This window comes from Phalacrocorax aristotelis, chromosome 3 (genome assembly GCF_949628215.1).
Source record: "Phalacrocorax aristotelis chromosome 3, bGulAri2.1, whole genome shotgun sequence".
Taxonomy (NCBI): Eukaryota; Metazoa; Chordata; class Aves; order Suliformes; family Phalacrocoracidae; genus Phalacrocorax; species Phalacrocorax aristotelis.
In genome coordinates, this window is record NC_134278.1 from 49863099 (window position 1) to 49878932 (window position 15834).

General features: G+C 39.9%; 1 protein-coding gene across 1 annotated transcript; it reads left to right on the forward strand.

The window, feature by feature from the left end:
- Window positions 1-45: 45 nt before the first annotated feature.
- On the forward strand, window positions 46-15257 carry QRSL1 (glutaminyl-tRNA amidotransferase subunit QRSL1). The gene is made up of 11 exons (XM_075087382.1): window positions 46-176; window positions 456-615; window positions 1784-1882; window positions 3423-3519; window positions 5802-5978; window positions 8240-8415; window positions 8541-8653; window positions 10150-10342; window positions 10738-10855; window positions 14058-14263; window positions 14800-15257. The coding sequence occupies exons 1-11, from the start codon at window positions 153-155 to the stop codon at window positions 15006-15008; spliced, it is 1572 nt and encodes a 523-aa protein (XP_074943483.1). The 5' UTR covers window positions 46-152; the 3' UTR covers window positions 15009-15257.
- Window positions 15258-15834: the final 577 nt, after the last annotated feature.

Sequence of the window (15834 nt, forward strand, 5' to 3'; positions counted from 1 at the left end):
GCCCTCCGCCCTCAGCCAATGTGCGGCCGCCTTCTTAGCGATCCTGCCAATGGTGCCGCTCGGTGTTGCGGCAAGATGGCGGCGCCCAGCCGCCGCGGCGGGAGAAAGGCGGCGGCGGACCGGCGGCTGTGAGGCGGTGGGGTCGGGGCGCCATGCTGCGCGTCTCTCTCTGTGAGGTGAGTGTTGGCAGCCCGCCCGGCGGGACGCCGCGGCGCGGAGAGGGCGCGCGGCGGAGCGGGGTGGCGGCGGGGCGGGCTCGCAAGGTGAGCGGGGCGAGGGGGCTCGTCGCGGTGTCACCTCCCGTCCCCTCTGCCCGAGGCCCGGGGCGGCGGGCGGGTGCCCTTCCAGCTGCCAGCTCTTTCCCGAACTGGCAGCGGGGATGGCGCTTTGTCCCCTTCGCGCCGCGAAGCGGGCTCTGTCAGCCGGCTGCCTTGAGTGGGGGATTGCGCTTTCAGGTTTCGAAAGCATTGAGGGAAGGACGCGTCACTCCGACGGACCTCTGCCAGAAGTGCCTTTCCCTCATCAAAAGCACCAAGTTTCTCAATGCTTATATTACCGTAGCGGAAGAAACTGCTTTAAAGCAGGCTGAAGAATCAGAGGAAAGATACAGAAGAGGTATGTTTGCTCCTACTTGATATTAGTCCTTAAAAAGCTGCTGCGGAGGAGCTCCTGTCTTAGGTGAAGCACGTTTTCTTTTTAAAGGAGATGTATGCACTCCTCCTTTGACTATCAGGAGGTGAGGCTTGCCGTTGAGGCTTCTGCGGCTGCATGCTCGTGGGTGTATGCTTGGCACCCACTAGTGTATTCAGCTCAAAAATCAGAGGCAAAACCTGGACCAAACCAGGCACTGCAGATTAAACAGGCTTCTTGAACCTCACTGCTGCTGGTTGGCTGTGCTTTCCCTCAGCAGTTTATTTTGAATTGGTAGCCAACAGCTACCACAAACAGGAAGATGCAGTGGTCTTTTGCAGGCCGGTTGACCAGGGTAGATAAAACACCTGGCTCACTCAGCCTGTCAGGTTTTCGATTAAGAACGCAAATAAAAATAAAGCAACTTTGCTAATTGCAGTTATTGGTTGGTGAACAGAACAACATTTAGTCCTGTTATCTCCAGTATTTAGAGGCTGACTGTCCTCATTTTCCTCCGCATTTCCAGGAAGACAGAAAAGGGAAATTTTCACCTAACAGGGCACTTTTTTTTTGCCTACCTGGGTGACACATGCTGTCCTTTGTCAGCTTAAGAAAATTGCCAGCCAGAGTGTTTTGCTTCCTGACATAGGCCTTTTAATTTTAATATTTTTTTTCCTGAATGATGGATAATTGATCACTTAAGGAAGATTTTCTCTGCTTCGGTAATTTTTTAGATCATATCTACTGTGTATGTCAGGTAGGCAGAATTTATGGCTCCCAGCCTAGGGATGGAGTAGATTTAGGCAGCACCTATGGCTGAAATAAGCATTACATGGTCACATTTGAAGAGGTAAGCACTCCTTTGGGATAGCTAATCCATATGAAAGCAGCTGCCTGTCTTGCAGGCTTAGACACTTCCGCTTAGCCCTGCGGGGCCAGGTCTGGTTTGGGCAGGATGCTCAATGCTAGAGCTAGAATGGAAGATGGTTCTTGAAAGTTTAACAGACCACTATCAAACACTAAGTGGATAGCATTCGTGCTTCCAGAAAACATCCAAAGGGACATGTAAAATAAACTGTAATTGGTAGGAAGGCTATAAATATAGCACACTTTGCTTTAATCTCTGTTGTCCTTGCAATAATTCCTAATGCAGGTCAGCCACTGGGTGTTTTGGATGGAATTCCTATTGCAGTGAAAGACAACTTCAATACAGCTGGCATTGAGACAACATGTGCATCAAACATGCTAAAAGGTACAGTAGAGCTTTTAAAGTAAAATCAGATCTCATTTTGGAGCTCTTGCTCTTCTCTTTAGAGGGTTTATGGAGTTGGAGTCTTCCAGAAATCTAATATTTTTAAAAAATGAGCTGAACTCATTTGAGGAAATATATTTGTCTAATTTATTCTGCCAAGCTCATCTGGTATTACAGAAGCTTTTTGGTTTTTTTCTGTAAGCACATTATCTCCTTTATTCGTATAGTTACATGCTTTTAACAACACAATGTTTATTACAGCCTGTAATAAACTAAATAGCCTATTATAACCTGTATTAAACTAAAATAGGATTGTTCTATAGTTCACATTTTGCTTTTACTTTTAGGTCCACAGGAGAGCAGTCAGTACTGTTCTGTCTAGCAAAATCCAAAGACAGTCGTCTTTGTTGTTGTTCTGTTGATAACTGGTGACTTAAGTAGCTTTTTCATATGGCTGTAGGAAGAGTAGAGATTAACAATTCTTTTCTCTATGTTCCTGATATAAAAACACATTCTATAAGGCTTTTTTAATTTTTTGAAATTTCCTAAGCTCATTGTTTCTGTTAACATGCCATGAACATTTTCAAGACATTAGAATGTTTTCGTAGTAAAAGCAAAAGTAGAAAACATTTCTTTTATCTCTTTTATTTATGCTGGGTTGACAGTTGGACTTGATGACCTTAGAGGTCTTTTCCAACCTTAATGATTCTATGATTCTGCATAAAGTAAAACTGAAGAGTTTTGTGGAAGATGGTTCAAGTGAATCAGTGAAACCCTGATCTGGTTATGGGGTTTTTTAATAGCAGAAAAAATAAAATATAACATAAAACTTCTTAAAATAGCAAAGTTCTTCGAGATGCTTTTCCTTAAAGCACATTCTCAGACCCACTGTGGTTTGATTGCAGTGTCACAGCTGTGAGTATTAGGAGTGATGTTGTCCTTGTTGTTCCTGTTGAGGGTGGAGAAACCCATCAATATTCACAAAAGGAATTGGTTGCTACTCAGGATCTGTAAGCATCATGGTTCTTATCCTAGTTTATGTAAGGTCTAAGTGATCATGGATGCAGATGTCTGATGACAGGATATAGCCAGTTAGTATTTCAGCTTGTGGTTAACCATAGGCTCCTTTACCTCATGGTAATGGGAGGTAATTCAAGATAGCTTAGTGCTTTTCTGTAAAGAGCTGTTTCCCATTTCTTCTAATTTAAGCAGTTCCTGCAAATTGGCTGAATGCAGTAATTTGCTGCCCTTGTGATATCTTGTTTATGTGAAGTCTTAGCTCCACACTCTAGAGATGTATAATCCAGAATTACTGAGTTGTAAGTTGTGGAAGAAAAAAAAAAGACATTGCAAAAAACCCCAGCATTTTATTTACTTTTGCTAAATTTGAAAGTACTCTTGTTAACTTGAAGCAAAATTTTGGAACTGTGAACTGACAATTCTTATGCATAAATATTTACAACTTTGAAGTGTTCGAAGTAGCCACTTCTGAATCAGCTGTGTCTCACCAATCACTCTTAATTTTTCTGATTGTTTTCAGGTTATATTTCTCCTTACAATGCTACAGTAGTTCAGAAATTACTGGATCAGGGAGCTGTGCTTTTAGGAAAAACAAACCTAGATGAATTTGCCATGGGGTGAGTGACGTTTATTATTTTTAATGTGTGATTGCACATTAAATAGAATATATACCATCTGTTCTGATCTACTTGTAATCCTTAACTCCTCTTTCTGTGAGGTTAGAAAATAATGAATGCTTACCTGTGAAGACTATATAGAGTTGCGTGAATTTCTCCCTGAGCATTTATACTGTTGTGTAAATTATATAAATGCTGAGTTTTATGAACATAGTGTTTGATTATAGCTGTGTTTGAGGGGGATGAAGCAGTGCAGCCTTTGCAGAAGGCCAAGGACAAGCAGGCTTCTTCCAGATCCAGTAGTGTGTTAGTAGAATTGGTTACACCACCAGTTAATTGCTGCCTTTTTCTCTCTCCTTACTGGTGTTTGTTGGCGCTTAGCTAATTATTATCATGCCCCCAATGGCAGCCTCTGCCAGTCAGCCGCCAGAGTAATTTGTATGAGTACTCCCTGATTCACTGCAAACAGGCTAATCTAGAGCAACACTTTAAATTGCCTAAGCTAATGCTGGTGACTTTTTTGTCAGGAGCACATTGGAAAATGCTCTCACAAATTGATTCCCCAGCAAATCAGTGAAGGCAACCAAGCTATAGAAGGGCTGGGCTTCTGGGCCAGAATGGCCCTGGGCCATTAGGAATGGGAGTCTCTGTCACCACAGCTGCTGGATCTGGAAAGGAACATCTGGGACTAGTTACCTGTTTGTTGTGGTTTAGCTGGCAACTCAGCCCCACACAGCTGCTTGCTCACTCCGCCACTGGTGGGATGGGAGAGAGAATCAGAAGGGTAAAGCTCATAGGTTGAGATCAGAACCGTTTAATAATTAAAGTAAAACAATAACGACAGCAGCAACAATAATGCAATGGAAAAGAAAACAATGAGAGGGGTGCAAAACCCGGGGAAGGGGGAATGAACAACTGAAACAACCCGCACGTGATGCAGCTGCCCACCAACCTGATGCCACAGGTCCCCGAGCCGCAACTGCCCTCCCCATGTGCCAGCGGTTAATGTACTGGTCATGGTGTCACATGGTACAGAATGAACATCCCCTTGGCCAGTCGGGGTCAGCTGTCCTGGCTGTGGCCCCACCCCTCCCAGCCTCCTGCCCATGTGGCAGAGAATGGGAAGCTGGAAAGGCCCCTGACTACTATAGGGGTGAAGAGAATTCACTCTTTCTCAGCCAAAACCGGCACACTATTACAAACAATAAGTGTTGCCTTTTGGTTTTGTTTTTATTTTACCTAAACTGAAGACGGAGATTTGATTGGGAATTCACATGGATGGGGTGGAAATACTTTGACTGCATTGTTTTGGATAAAGTCATTTTTGTGTCAAAGAGACTCTTCAGAGGAAGAGCAGGGAAAAAGCTCAGAATAAACCCTGATACGCAGTGTTACAACTAGTCTAAGCTCATTAAAGCACACGATACTCCTATAAAGGTTTATCCCACCACTGGCCTCTCATCTCTGGTCTGTGTGTTTGTGTGGTCTCTTATGCTAGCAGTAACACAGCTGCACCATGAACTTGATCAGGAAGCTGATCCAGCTCAAAAGTAATGATAGCTCAGTAAGGTTAGTTTTCAACTGCAGTGTCAACTGCCCACTCTGATGACACTGGCTGATGTCACTGGCACCCTGGAGTCAGGGGGAACATGGTGGTGAGGTTGTGAGGAAGGAGGAAAGTACCTCCTGCCCCCGCTACTGTTGGCAGCTTGTGCTTAGGTGACCACAAGCTGACTGAAATCAGTTTCTGAGAAGCCAGTCTAACATGCTGGACCAGCAAACTGTGGCCTCAGAAGAGGACTGCAGAGTGAGTAATAGTGTGTGATTTATGTAGAGGTGCTTGTTCTTGCTGTTGCAGGGCTTTCCCCCACCTCTAGCAGCATGGTTTTCCACAAGACTGTGGTCATCATCTTTTGACTTTTCAAAATGACAAGGGAGCGTAAGGAAACCAGAAGACCTTTCTTTTGAAGCTGATAAGCTGATATGCAGCTTTACTGTTACATAGCTTAAATCAGTTTTATACTTTGTGTGATTACATTCTTTTCAGTGGTATTAGCAAAAGTTGGAGGTATGAGTTGAAAGGGATGAAGATCTATAAACTTAACAATTCTGTGTAACATTGTTGAAGCTGACTGCACAGTGATTTAGGTACACTGGTCTTTTTGAGTTGAAATTGAATTTGCTAGGGTGAAGGATGAGGAATTGGATAAAGAAAAAAACTTGGTGAATGCAGTATGTCATCTGTCACTTCTGTCTCTATTTGTTCTGTCTAATTATCTTAGATCTGGGAGTACGGATGGGGTATTTGGACCAGTCAGAAATCCCTGGAGTTACTCAAGACAGTACAAGGAAAAATCTGTCCCAAAATCCCATTCTGAGGACGAAGAGTCTAACTGGGTAATAACGGGAGGGAGCTCAGGAGGCAGCGCGGCTGCTGTGTCATCTTTCACATGTTTTGCGTAAGAGGCTTTTTAAAATTGTTTTTTATTAAATGTCTCTATGTTGGAAGGTTTTAGTTTTATAATTTTCTCATAATCTAGTTTGAAATGGGAGGGTTAGTTGCACTGGCATGCAAGAATTTATTTCAGCATCCCTTGTTTATTCATGGCATATTGTGAAGTCAGAATGAATCCATGTAGGCAAATTTAGACTTATTTTGAGTGTTTTTCAGCATACTGACCATTTTGCACTGCGTGAAATAAAATGATAATGGCAGTAAAGGAACAGCAGTTTTATTGTTATTCCCGCATACTCTCTTAAAATTAACACGGGGCTTGTGACACACCCTCTTCCTTGGTAAGTGCATTACACAAATACACGCTGAAAACGTAATTCAGCAAATGAGGAGATCTCTTAATTTGTAACAACAGTATGATAATCTTCCCTCCTTTGTTTTTATAGCAGAGTTATGTAATAATACATGAGATTTGGGATCTAAAAGCTTTCAAATCCCTGACTTAACAAAAGGATACACAGATACTACACAGATACTTACAAACTTGTCTGTTTTAAAAAGTTAAAAGGCAGTTTTAGGTTTTGGGGTTTTTTTAATGTGTTTTTTTTTTTTCTTTAAAGGAATTTAAACAAGCTGGATTTTTTTATTTTACAATAATTATTTTCTGCATGGAATAGCAACGCGCTATTTAACCAATCAGCTGTCAATACTATCTTCCCAATCCAACTGTTAAAAGAAATCTGATCCTTAAAACTTTACACCTTTCATTTTATGCAGTTTTTAGAGCTACATAGTGGAGCACATTTTATGGAAGATTATTTCAGTTGAGCTCTTAACTGGAAGGTGTTTAAGAATGCTCTTTAGTTACTGTGTCATTGTTTACCCATAACTATATTATAAGCATCTACTTTATTGTTAAAATATTTTTTGCTGATGTTGATTACAGCTTTTTAGAAAAAATACTATGCTTTTAGATACAAAGACTGATTTATTGTATGATTTTTAAAAATTATACCTTTCCTCCTTGCCATTTGCTAGGCTGTAATCTACTCAGTGTTTTAATACTGTTGAAACTGAACTCAGTGCAGCCATTCCCAAGGACGGCTGGTCCTTGTCCTGAGCCAGGATGGGCTGATCCTGATAGGGTCTGGCACCTTCTCTTATGTTACTGGGCATGCCGAACTCCCGTTTTGCACTGCTCAGCACGTTGTCAGATCAGGGATATTTTTCATCCAGCTATTTTATTGCCCATAACCTCTTGTATATCCACTCTATTATTTCTTTCAAGCATCAGGAATGTTGCCAGTCTTTGTCTTTTCAATTTGAGATTTGGATGTACAGAAATGCTAGAAAATTAAAGATGTTTTATATCAACACTAAAAGCTTTGAAAAAATTCCACTTCAGCAAAGCCAATTGAATTGGTTCAGCCATCTCAGAAACAGATGCCTATGGGAAAAGCCACATTTACCACCTCAATAAAAATTATACCTCCTTCTGAAGTTCGATTTATTTTTGGCAAAGGTTTGGATGAAAGCTGTTTTATTTTCTAAATGGTGCTGGCGTTAAAATTATTAAAAACAAGAGAAGAGCAGGTTTCATTTCAATATGAATTTCCAGTTCCATTATAGTTTTTTGAAATAAAAATTTCAATGTAGAAAGAACAAGGTTTCACCTGTGAAAGAACAAAAAAAAGTTAACTTAAGAAAAACTAGTATCATAAAATTGTACCTAAGCTACTGTAAGCTGGGAGTTCTGATGCTATGCTTTGTAGGTTTGGAAACGGGAAAAACATCCTAGACTTTGAAAAGTATGCCCTCTTACTGGGGCAAGAAGTATTTGTATACTGGAAGATGCTGCTTCATAGTGTATTGGCTACTGAATAAGCTATCAATGTCTGAAAATTGTATGCTAAATCACATGAGGTGTATCTTTTGGAGTGCACAGAATTGGAACAGACCAACAGGCGAAGTGGAAGTAGATATGTAGGGCCATATTCAGATGGCCTAAATTCTACCTATCTACCTCTGCTTTGTGAAGAGGACTGGGCTCTCCCAGTGGCTAATTCAGAGACCCTAAGAAAAATAAGAGAACAGATAAAAAATAGCAGACATAAGGAGCAGACTGAAATTTAGGCTGTGTGATTATGACTTCTAATCTGGAAGAATTCACACATTTTTAAATCCATGTGTCTTAAAACCATACATTTTTATTATTTGGAAACATTCTGAATTATTTTACTAATGATAATCCTTTTGAAACCATAGAGCCTTAGGGTCAGACACAGGAGGATCTACCCGAAACCCTGCTGCTCACTGTGGTGTAGTAGGTTTAAAGCCAACATATGGACTGATCTCTCGCCATGGTCTCATTCCTCTAGTGAACTCGATGGATGTACCAGGAATCTTAACCAGATGCGTGGATGATGCAGCAGTTGTGTTAGGTATCACTACTACATATGTCTTTGTATACAACACATCTTTGTTTACAATATTGTCTCAAAACAAATTGAATTCTGGCTACCCAATGTACATTTTCCTGTTCTTCGTATGTCATGTCATATTTCAGGTTCACTTGCTGGACATGATCCTAAAGACTCTACCACGATTCAGGACAACTTTAAGCCATTTGAACTATCTGATTTGACAGATGTTAGCAAGCTCTCAATAGGAATTCCGAAGGTAACACTTAAATTCTGTCAACACTTGTTAGAAGGAACAGCAAATAGAAGATCTAACAAAAAATGTCTTGCCCATCACCTCCCAGTCTCTCATGATTTAAAACAGTGAAGGCATATGAGCAGCTCCTGGGAAAGAACAGTATGTGCTCTGTTGCTTGTGCAGGCAATTTGGAGTGAGCATATGCTAATGCTTCATCTAAAACATTTTGTCGTTGTCATGGGAGGCACTGTCAGGAAGTTCCAAGGGAAATGGGGAACTTCAATTCTTGTTTCTCTCTGTTGCTGTCTTACCAGTCACCTGTATAACCTCAAACAAGTTGCTCTTAGTGCTTTCTCATGCAGTGAGGTTAGTATTGTTTGTGCAGTGCTTTGAGATGCTTGTCTAAATGGCACTGTATTAATACAAAGCAGAATTTTAAAGGCACACGAGTAGCGCAAGGAGCTGTGATTCACAGAGCTCTAATAAGGATTGGAAGACAACTGTAATCTGGCTTCTGATGTATGCAGTTCAATCAGGTTTGTAACTATAAGGATACTTGCAATTTGGGACTTCAGCCTATTTATAATTTAGTAAAGGCTCTGTCTTCAAAGGGGTAATGTGAATAACATTTATTAGTTTGATTCTCAGATTTGAACCTGTGCTAGGACAGGTATACCAAAAGATTTAATGTGGTAAACAGTTGTCCACTGACCAATTATTCAGGGACTGTGAACCAAAAAAAATTGTATGCCTAGAAAATTAATTAGCTGCATACTGTTTAGATTTAGATAACTCTAAAATAGTGGTATTGTTAATTATTCATATCCTTTGGACAGTTGTTTTCTACTGCTACAGATTATCCTAAACAGATACATGCATATATTAAACATGGGTTGTAGCTGCTCAGAAATCAGCCAGTATTAGGACACCGATATAGTGAGTTAGAACTAAAGCAAGTACCTTCAAAAATAGAGAATTTTAATAGAACGGCTTTAACTTGGCTATTAAACAGTAATGTAGCTTGTCTAAATCTTCTCCCAACCCCTTGATTGTAGTTCTTCTTTGGTGGCTTGTTTTGTTCATTTCAGTGAGGCATACCAGTTGCCACTGATATGCTGTGGCCATAATTTATTTTTATCTTTCCTACTCGCAGCAGCCCTAGCATTAGGATTTAAACCTGAAGAGTTTCTACCCACGAACTGCAGAGCAGTGCAGTACAGTTTCTGTGAATAGACAAATAAGTGGATAACTGGGTAATTTCTCCTTCAGAAGAAACTGCTGAAATTCCATGGTCTGCAATATGTGGGTTGATCCTACTGAGATTAACATAATATTCTTAGAAGACTGAATTCTGTTAATTTAATACTGCTTGATTTTATAATATTTAGTAGATGCAAGAAGCCTTTAAATCATATAGTGGTGAGGTAACAGTTTCAGTGTATTTATTTTTAGTATTTTGGTTGCCATTAGAAGTAAGCCAGTATGTAAAATCACTCCCCTTCTTGTTTTTCTCTAAGGAATATCATGCACCGGGGCTTTCTAGTGAAATTTTGGCTGTCTGGTCAAAGGCTACTGACCTCTTTAAGAATGCAGGTGCTAAAGTAATTGAAGTGAGTCTACCACACACTCGTTACTCAATTGTCTGCTATCATGTGCTGTGCACAGCAGAAGTGGCATCAAATATGGCCAGGTTTGATGGACTGGAATATGGTAAGTCCTTTGAAAAAACTTTTTTCTCGGACTATAGAAACATTGCTGGATGCCATTAAAAAGTATTAGTTATAACAGATATGCTTTTCGTGGTTGAATGCTTGGTGTTATTTCTCCAAGACAGAATAGAGTAAAAACCCTGTCCAAATAAAAACGAGTAATTAAATACGTGTTTTAATATATTTCACTTGTAGACATGTGAGTGTCTGGGTTTAAAATCTATGTAATATTTCTGTAACAAAACAGGAATATGCTTTGTTGTTTTTCCAGAATAGTAGCATGTCAGACTGCAGCAAACAGTAGCCTATTGTATTATTATGTATAACATTACCTTATGTTGTTAAAACTTAAGGATTACAAAAAGTATTAATTTCCAAATTGCTTTTTCTTTTCAGGACACCGTTCTGACATGAACAATTCCACAGAAAGTATGTATGCTGCAACACGACGAGAAGGCTTTAATGATGTTGTAAGAGGAAGAATTCTGTCAGGAAACTATTTCTTGTTGAAACAGTAAGCAGAACATCTTGAAACTCAAATTTGCCAAGTTAACAATTTTTTAAGCAAGTGATGATTAATTGTTCATCTTGACATGAAAAAAATTCGCCTTACACTAGTAGCTACTTGTATTATTATTATTGCTTTAGCAATATAATACCTAGTGAATTGTTAATAATGAATGAAAATGTTTTCCTGTAGCCTTACCAGTGAGCCTTCTTTATTAAATAAGTAAAACAACTTAGTGATTTTTTATTCTTTTTTCCTACCAGACTATTATTTCCACCCATTAGTTAAATTAAGAAAAAAATCTGTCCTATGGTATGACATTAAAATCATGCTGAAGCCATTACTGTCGTAGTGTTAAAGTTCTGTAGCTGTTAACCTCATTAAAACTGCATAGAACAGCTGTTGGTACATTCTAGTGAGGTCTTTTAGAGAAAGCCAGAAGATACAGTAATTAAATTAACTATAGCTCTTTGCCTCAGTATACAGGGAAAGGAAGGCACTGGCAAAGGTACTGAACTAATGTCTTTTAGACATATTTTTATACAGCTGATGTAGAGAAGTTGGTGCATGGATCAATTTGACTTTTTTTTCTTAGTTTTCAGTCTTATCCAACAATCCTGATTTATGTTAGCAAAAGTGCTGTTTTTCTCTGTCTTAATTTGTTCAGATACTAACAAATATTAGTCGTGTAATCAATCTCAAAGCACTACAGAAAGAGCTCTGTCAGCAAGAGTATTCATCAGATGTGACTTCTAATTGCTCGCAGAGACAGGAATGTTGTCAGTCAGTATGTAAAAACCAGCTTTTATGGAATGCCGATATTCCTGCCAAGTGTGCTCCTTCTGGTTACAACTGTCCAGATCAGCTTTCCTAAGGCTGCTTTAAAATTCATGTAGCTCACTATTCTGTGAAGGAATATACAATTCGCTTCCAACAAGATTGAAGAGGAGGGTCCTGTTCCCATCCACAGTGAATTGCTTTTGAAGAACAGAACCCAGGGTTCAGAAAGCATTCTTAGAATAAATAGTAGAGAAAAACCATCTGTGTCTCCTGAAAATGTTGCATTTTACAGATTATTTTTATCTGCTTTTAAAATCTGTGAAATAACTAGGTGATTGTTCAGGAAGGAATGGAAGCTTGTCCATATTGTATCAGAATTAATAGAGAGCATGTGCTTGATTTAACAGTATTTCCCCCCGCTCCCCTTTTTTAGAACCCAAAATAGTCTTTCTGGTTTCAAATATTGTTGGAGGTCTGTTTTTTTCCTTTTACTGTTTTTCTGATGTTAACAGCTAGAATGATTTCAGAAATGACTGTAGAAAAAATGGCTAATTCCCATGGTATATAAATTCTTATCTTGAATCTGCAGTCTGTTATTGATTCTAACCATTTTCGTTGCAGTTTTTCAGAAACATAAATCTTTAAATTACTCTAAAAAAGAAGTGGCTTTGGGACAGTTTCAGTTGTTTTATCTACAAACACTCTGGCATGTAGCAGTTGTTAATACCCCACTCTGTGGTTTGGTTTTGGATTTGGTGGGGGGGATTTTTTTTTTTTTGTAGAATAGCTGTGGGTTTAGACGGTGGTTACTTTTGAAACTGAATTTCTCTGAATTTGGGGATTCGACACTTACCAGTTCTGCATATGAAGTTGAAAGGAACAATAGACATAGAACCATTTAGGTTGGAAAAGACATTTAGGATCAAGTCCAACTGCTAACCTGGCACTGCCAAGTCCACTGCTAAACCATGTCCCTAAGCATCACATCTACATGTCTTTTTAAATACCTCCAGAGAAGGTACCACTTACAGGGTACCTCCAACAGGGCAGCCTGTTCCAATGCTTGACAAACCTTTTGGTGAAGAAATTTTTCCTAGCACCCAGTCTAAACCTCCCCTGGTGCAACTTGAGGCCATTTCCTCTTGTTCTATCGCTTGTTACTTGGGCGAAGGGAGCGACCCCCACCTCGCTACAACCTCCTTTCAGGTAGTTGTAGAGAGCACTAAGGTCTCTCCTGAGCTTAATTTTATACAGGCTAAAGAGCCCCAGCTCCCTCAGCCGCTCCTCATAAGACACATGCTCCAGACCCTTCACCAGCTTCGTTGCCCTTCTCTGGACACGCTCCTGCACCTCAATGTCTTTCTTGTACTGAGGGGCCCAAAACTGAACACAATATTCAAGGTGCGGCCTCACCAGTGCCGAGTACAGGTGTTCCTTGCTCCTGGTGGCTACACTATTCCTGATACAAGCCAGGGTGCCATTGGCCTTCTTGGCCACCTGGGTACACTGCTGGCTCATGTTCAGCTGGGTATCAACCAACACCCCCAGTTCCTTTTCTGGCAGGCAGCTCTCCAGCCATTCTTCCCAACACCTGTAGCGTTCCATGGGGTTGTTGTGGCCCACGTGCAGGACCCAGCACTTGACCTTGTTGAATCTCAATATACAGTTGACCTTTGCCCATCGACCCAGCCTGTCCAGACCCCTCTGCAGAGCCTTCCTACCCTCAAGCAGATCAACACTCTGGGCCAACTTGGTGTCGTCTGCAAACTTACTGAGGGTGCACTCGATCCCCTCGTCCAGATCGTTGATAAAGCTGATTTGTTTCTGCTTCAGAATTGTGTAAAGACAGTTTAGAAGTTCATAGAGTACAAATTTACATGAGAAAAAAAGGTTAGGGAAAGATAAGTTCTTGACAGTATTCTACAGAGAAGTATACTGCAAACATATACATAGTTTTAAGTCCATTTGGAGCCCTCCCTAGATGATGGGACTTTTTCTCATGCTTTAAGTATCTTGCTGGATTGAATCCTAAATGATTAACGCCTATTTTCCAGGCCTGCTTACTTCCGTATTGTTTCTAGGCTTTGCTGTGCTGCCCTGCGGTGAAATTCAGTACATGGTTTAGTTTCAGAAAGGTGATAATTAACTAAAAATCAAAACAACTTTTATTTTAAACTAGGGTTTTGTTTTCCCTTCACCCTTCTTCAGCAGGATGCCCTCATCTCTTCCTTCTTTGACAGCTTCATTGCTATGAGAGCATAAACACCATGTTTGATGACTATGCTTCTGGTGTATCAAAAACTCAAGTACCAGTGTTAGTCTTTTAACCAGAAGGAATATTGGGCTTGTCTTTTCTACAGTAACTAAGAAATTAGGTTCTGTATTTTTTGAATTAGCGTCAGGCCCTCACGTCCGTATTTCTTTCTAGGAACTATGAGAATTACTTCGTCAAGGCACAGAAAGTCAGACGTCTCATTGCCAGTGACTTTGTGAAGGTTTTTGGGAGCGGTGTTGATATTTTACTCACTCCTACCACTCTGAGTGATGCAGTACCATATATGGAATTCATCAAAGAAGACAACAGAACCCGTAGCGCACAAGATGACATCCTAACACAGGCTGCAAACATGGCTGGTGAGCAGGGACAGGAATTCAGCTGGTTTCCCCTGTTTAGTCATTTTTAATGTCCATTCCCTTCAGTTATTTAACCTCTTCTTTAGAATCAAGATGTTTCACCTCTTTTACCTCTTACAGTGTTAACCATGTATAAGCATAGTTTATTTATGAAATGCTTTAAAATGTAAGACTAGATTTTAAAATGGGTGGGGGGTGCAGATAAGATTAATCCATTCAAGTTTCAGAGACAAAAATCTCTTTCTTAGGAGCATTGATCCTCTTTTCAGAGGATGCTGACTCCTTAAATCACTCTAATTCATTTCTTGTGATCACCTAACAGTATCCTTACTTCATTGACTGAAATTATTTTAAGTAGAATCATAGAATACCAGGTTGGAAGGTATGTCAAGGGTCATCTGTTCCAACCTGTCTTGGCAAAAACTAGGTTTTTTCCTCTACATAAAAACAGCTCTAAGAGTAGAATTGCTACAAAAATTATTCCAACTGGATTTGTTTAATACTAAGTCTTTGCATGTGTCTCTCTTTTCTTTCAGGACTGCCAGCCATAAATGTTCCTTCAGCTCTTTCAGAGAGAGGCTTGCCAGTTGGGCTTCAGTTCATTGGACAGTCATTCCAAGAGAAGCAGCTTCTCACTGTAGCTAAATGGTTTGAAAAACAAGTAAAATTCCCCATGATCCAGCTAGAAGTGAAGAGGCATGACCACGGCGCCTTTCAGCATGAGAAATCTGCTTCTTTTTCATAACATGGGACTTGCTAGTCAGCTAAAATAAGAAAGCTGTGGAGATGATCTCAAAATATATTCCTGCAGTTAATTCTCTTTTGCAGAAATCATAATCCTTTTTAAGGAGACCATGTACAGTAATGCAGGATGGAATCATCACAGCTTGTTACAATGTAATCAAGGCAAAGCGAATCATTAAGTAAACGTGTCTGTCATTAAGAACCATTTCTAACTGAAATTAAAAACACCAGGTTGAAATTATTTATCTTATACCTGTGGAGCTGCTTTTTTCCATCTCCAGAGGGCGTGAAAGGTATCCGGCCTGTTAAAGAACTAACCTGAACCTTCCTGTGAAAATTACATCATTGCCAAAGGGTTGGTTTCCTTCTGGAACATAGACTTCTGTAATGGAATAACCAGGCAAGCTCTAATGGAGAAAAGGTATCAAGCATCTTTTCACCAACAGGTAAATACAAAAGGAAACAAAGGGAGTTAACATATAGATAGTTCATTTTAAAAAAAAAAAAAATCCCTTCTAGCAAACTCACTTAGGAGGTGAAATAAGTTCCAGGTTTACAAATAATGCATATTGCTCTGGTTACATTCATTGTAAGAATTATGAATTCCACATTTCCTCTGGGGAAGGATGCCTGCTAGCCCTTGGGTAGTTACTTTCTTTTTCCTTCATCACTGTTCTTTATAACCATCACTTAAAATGAATACTTACTAAGACAGACATTTTCTTCTTCAGTGTAACTCTCCATAGAGTAATACCAGCTATCCCTTCATGGACGGTCATTCAACACAATAGAGATTTGAAACAACTTTCAAAGCCATAACGTTGGTA

What these genes read in the sequence shown, in the direction of transcription:
- QRSL1 (XM_075087382.1), top strand. Translation starts at nt 153, where the DNA reads ATGCTGCGCGTCTCTCTCTGTGAG. An exon ending in TGCGCGTCTCTCTCTGTGAG is followed by an intron (nt 177 to 455) that starts GTGAGTGTTGGC and finishes TTGCGCTTTCAG; the next exon opens with GTTTCGAAAGCATTGAGGGA. An exon ending in AACTATTTCTTGTTGAAACA is followed by an intron (nt 10,856 to 14,057) that starts GTAAGCAGAACA and finishes ATTTCTTTCTAG; the next exon opens with GAACTATGAGAATTACTTCG.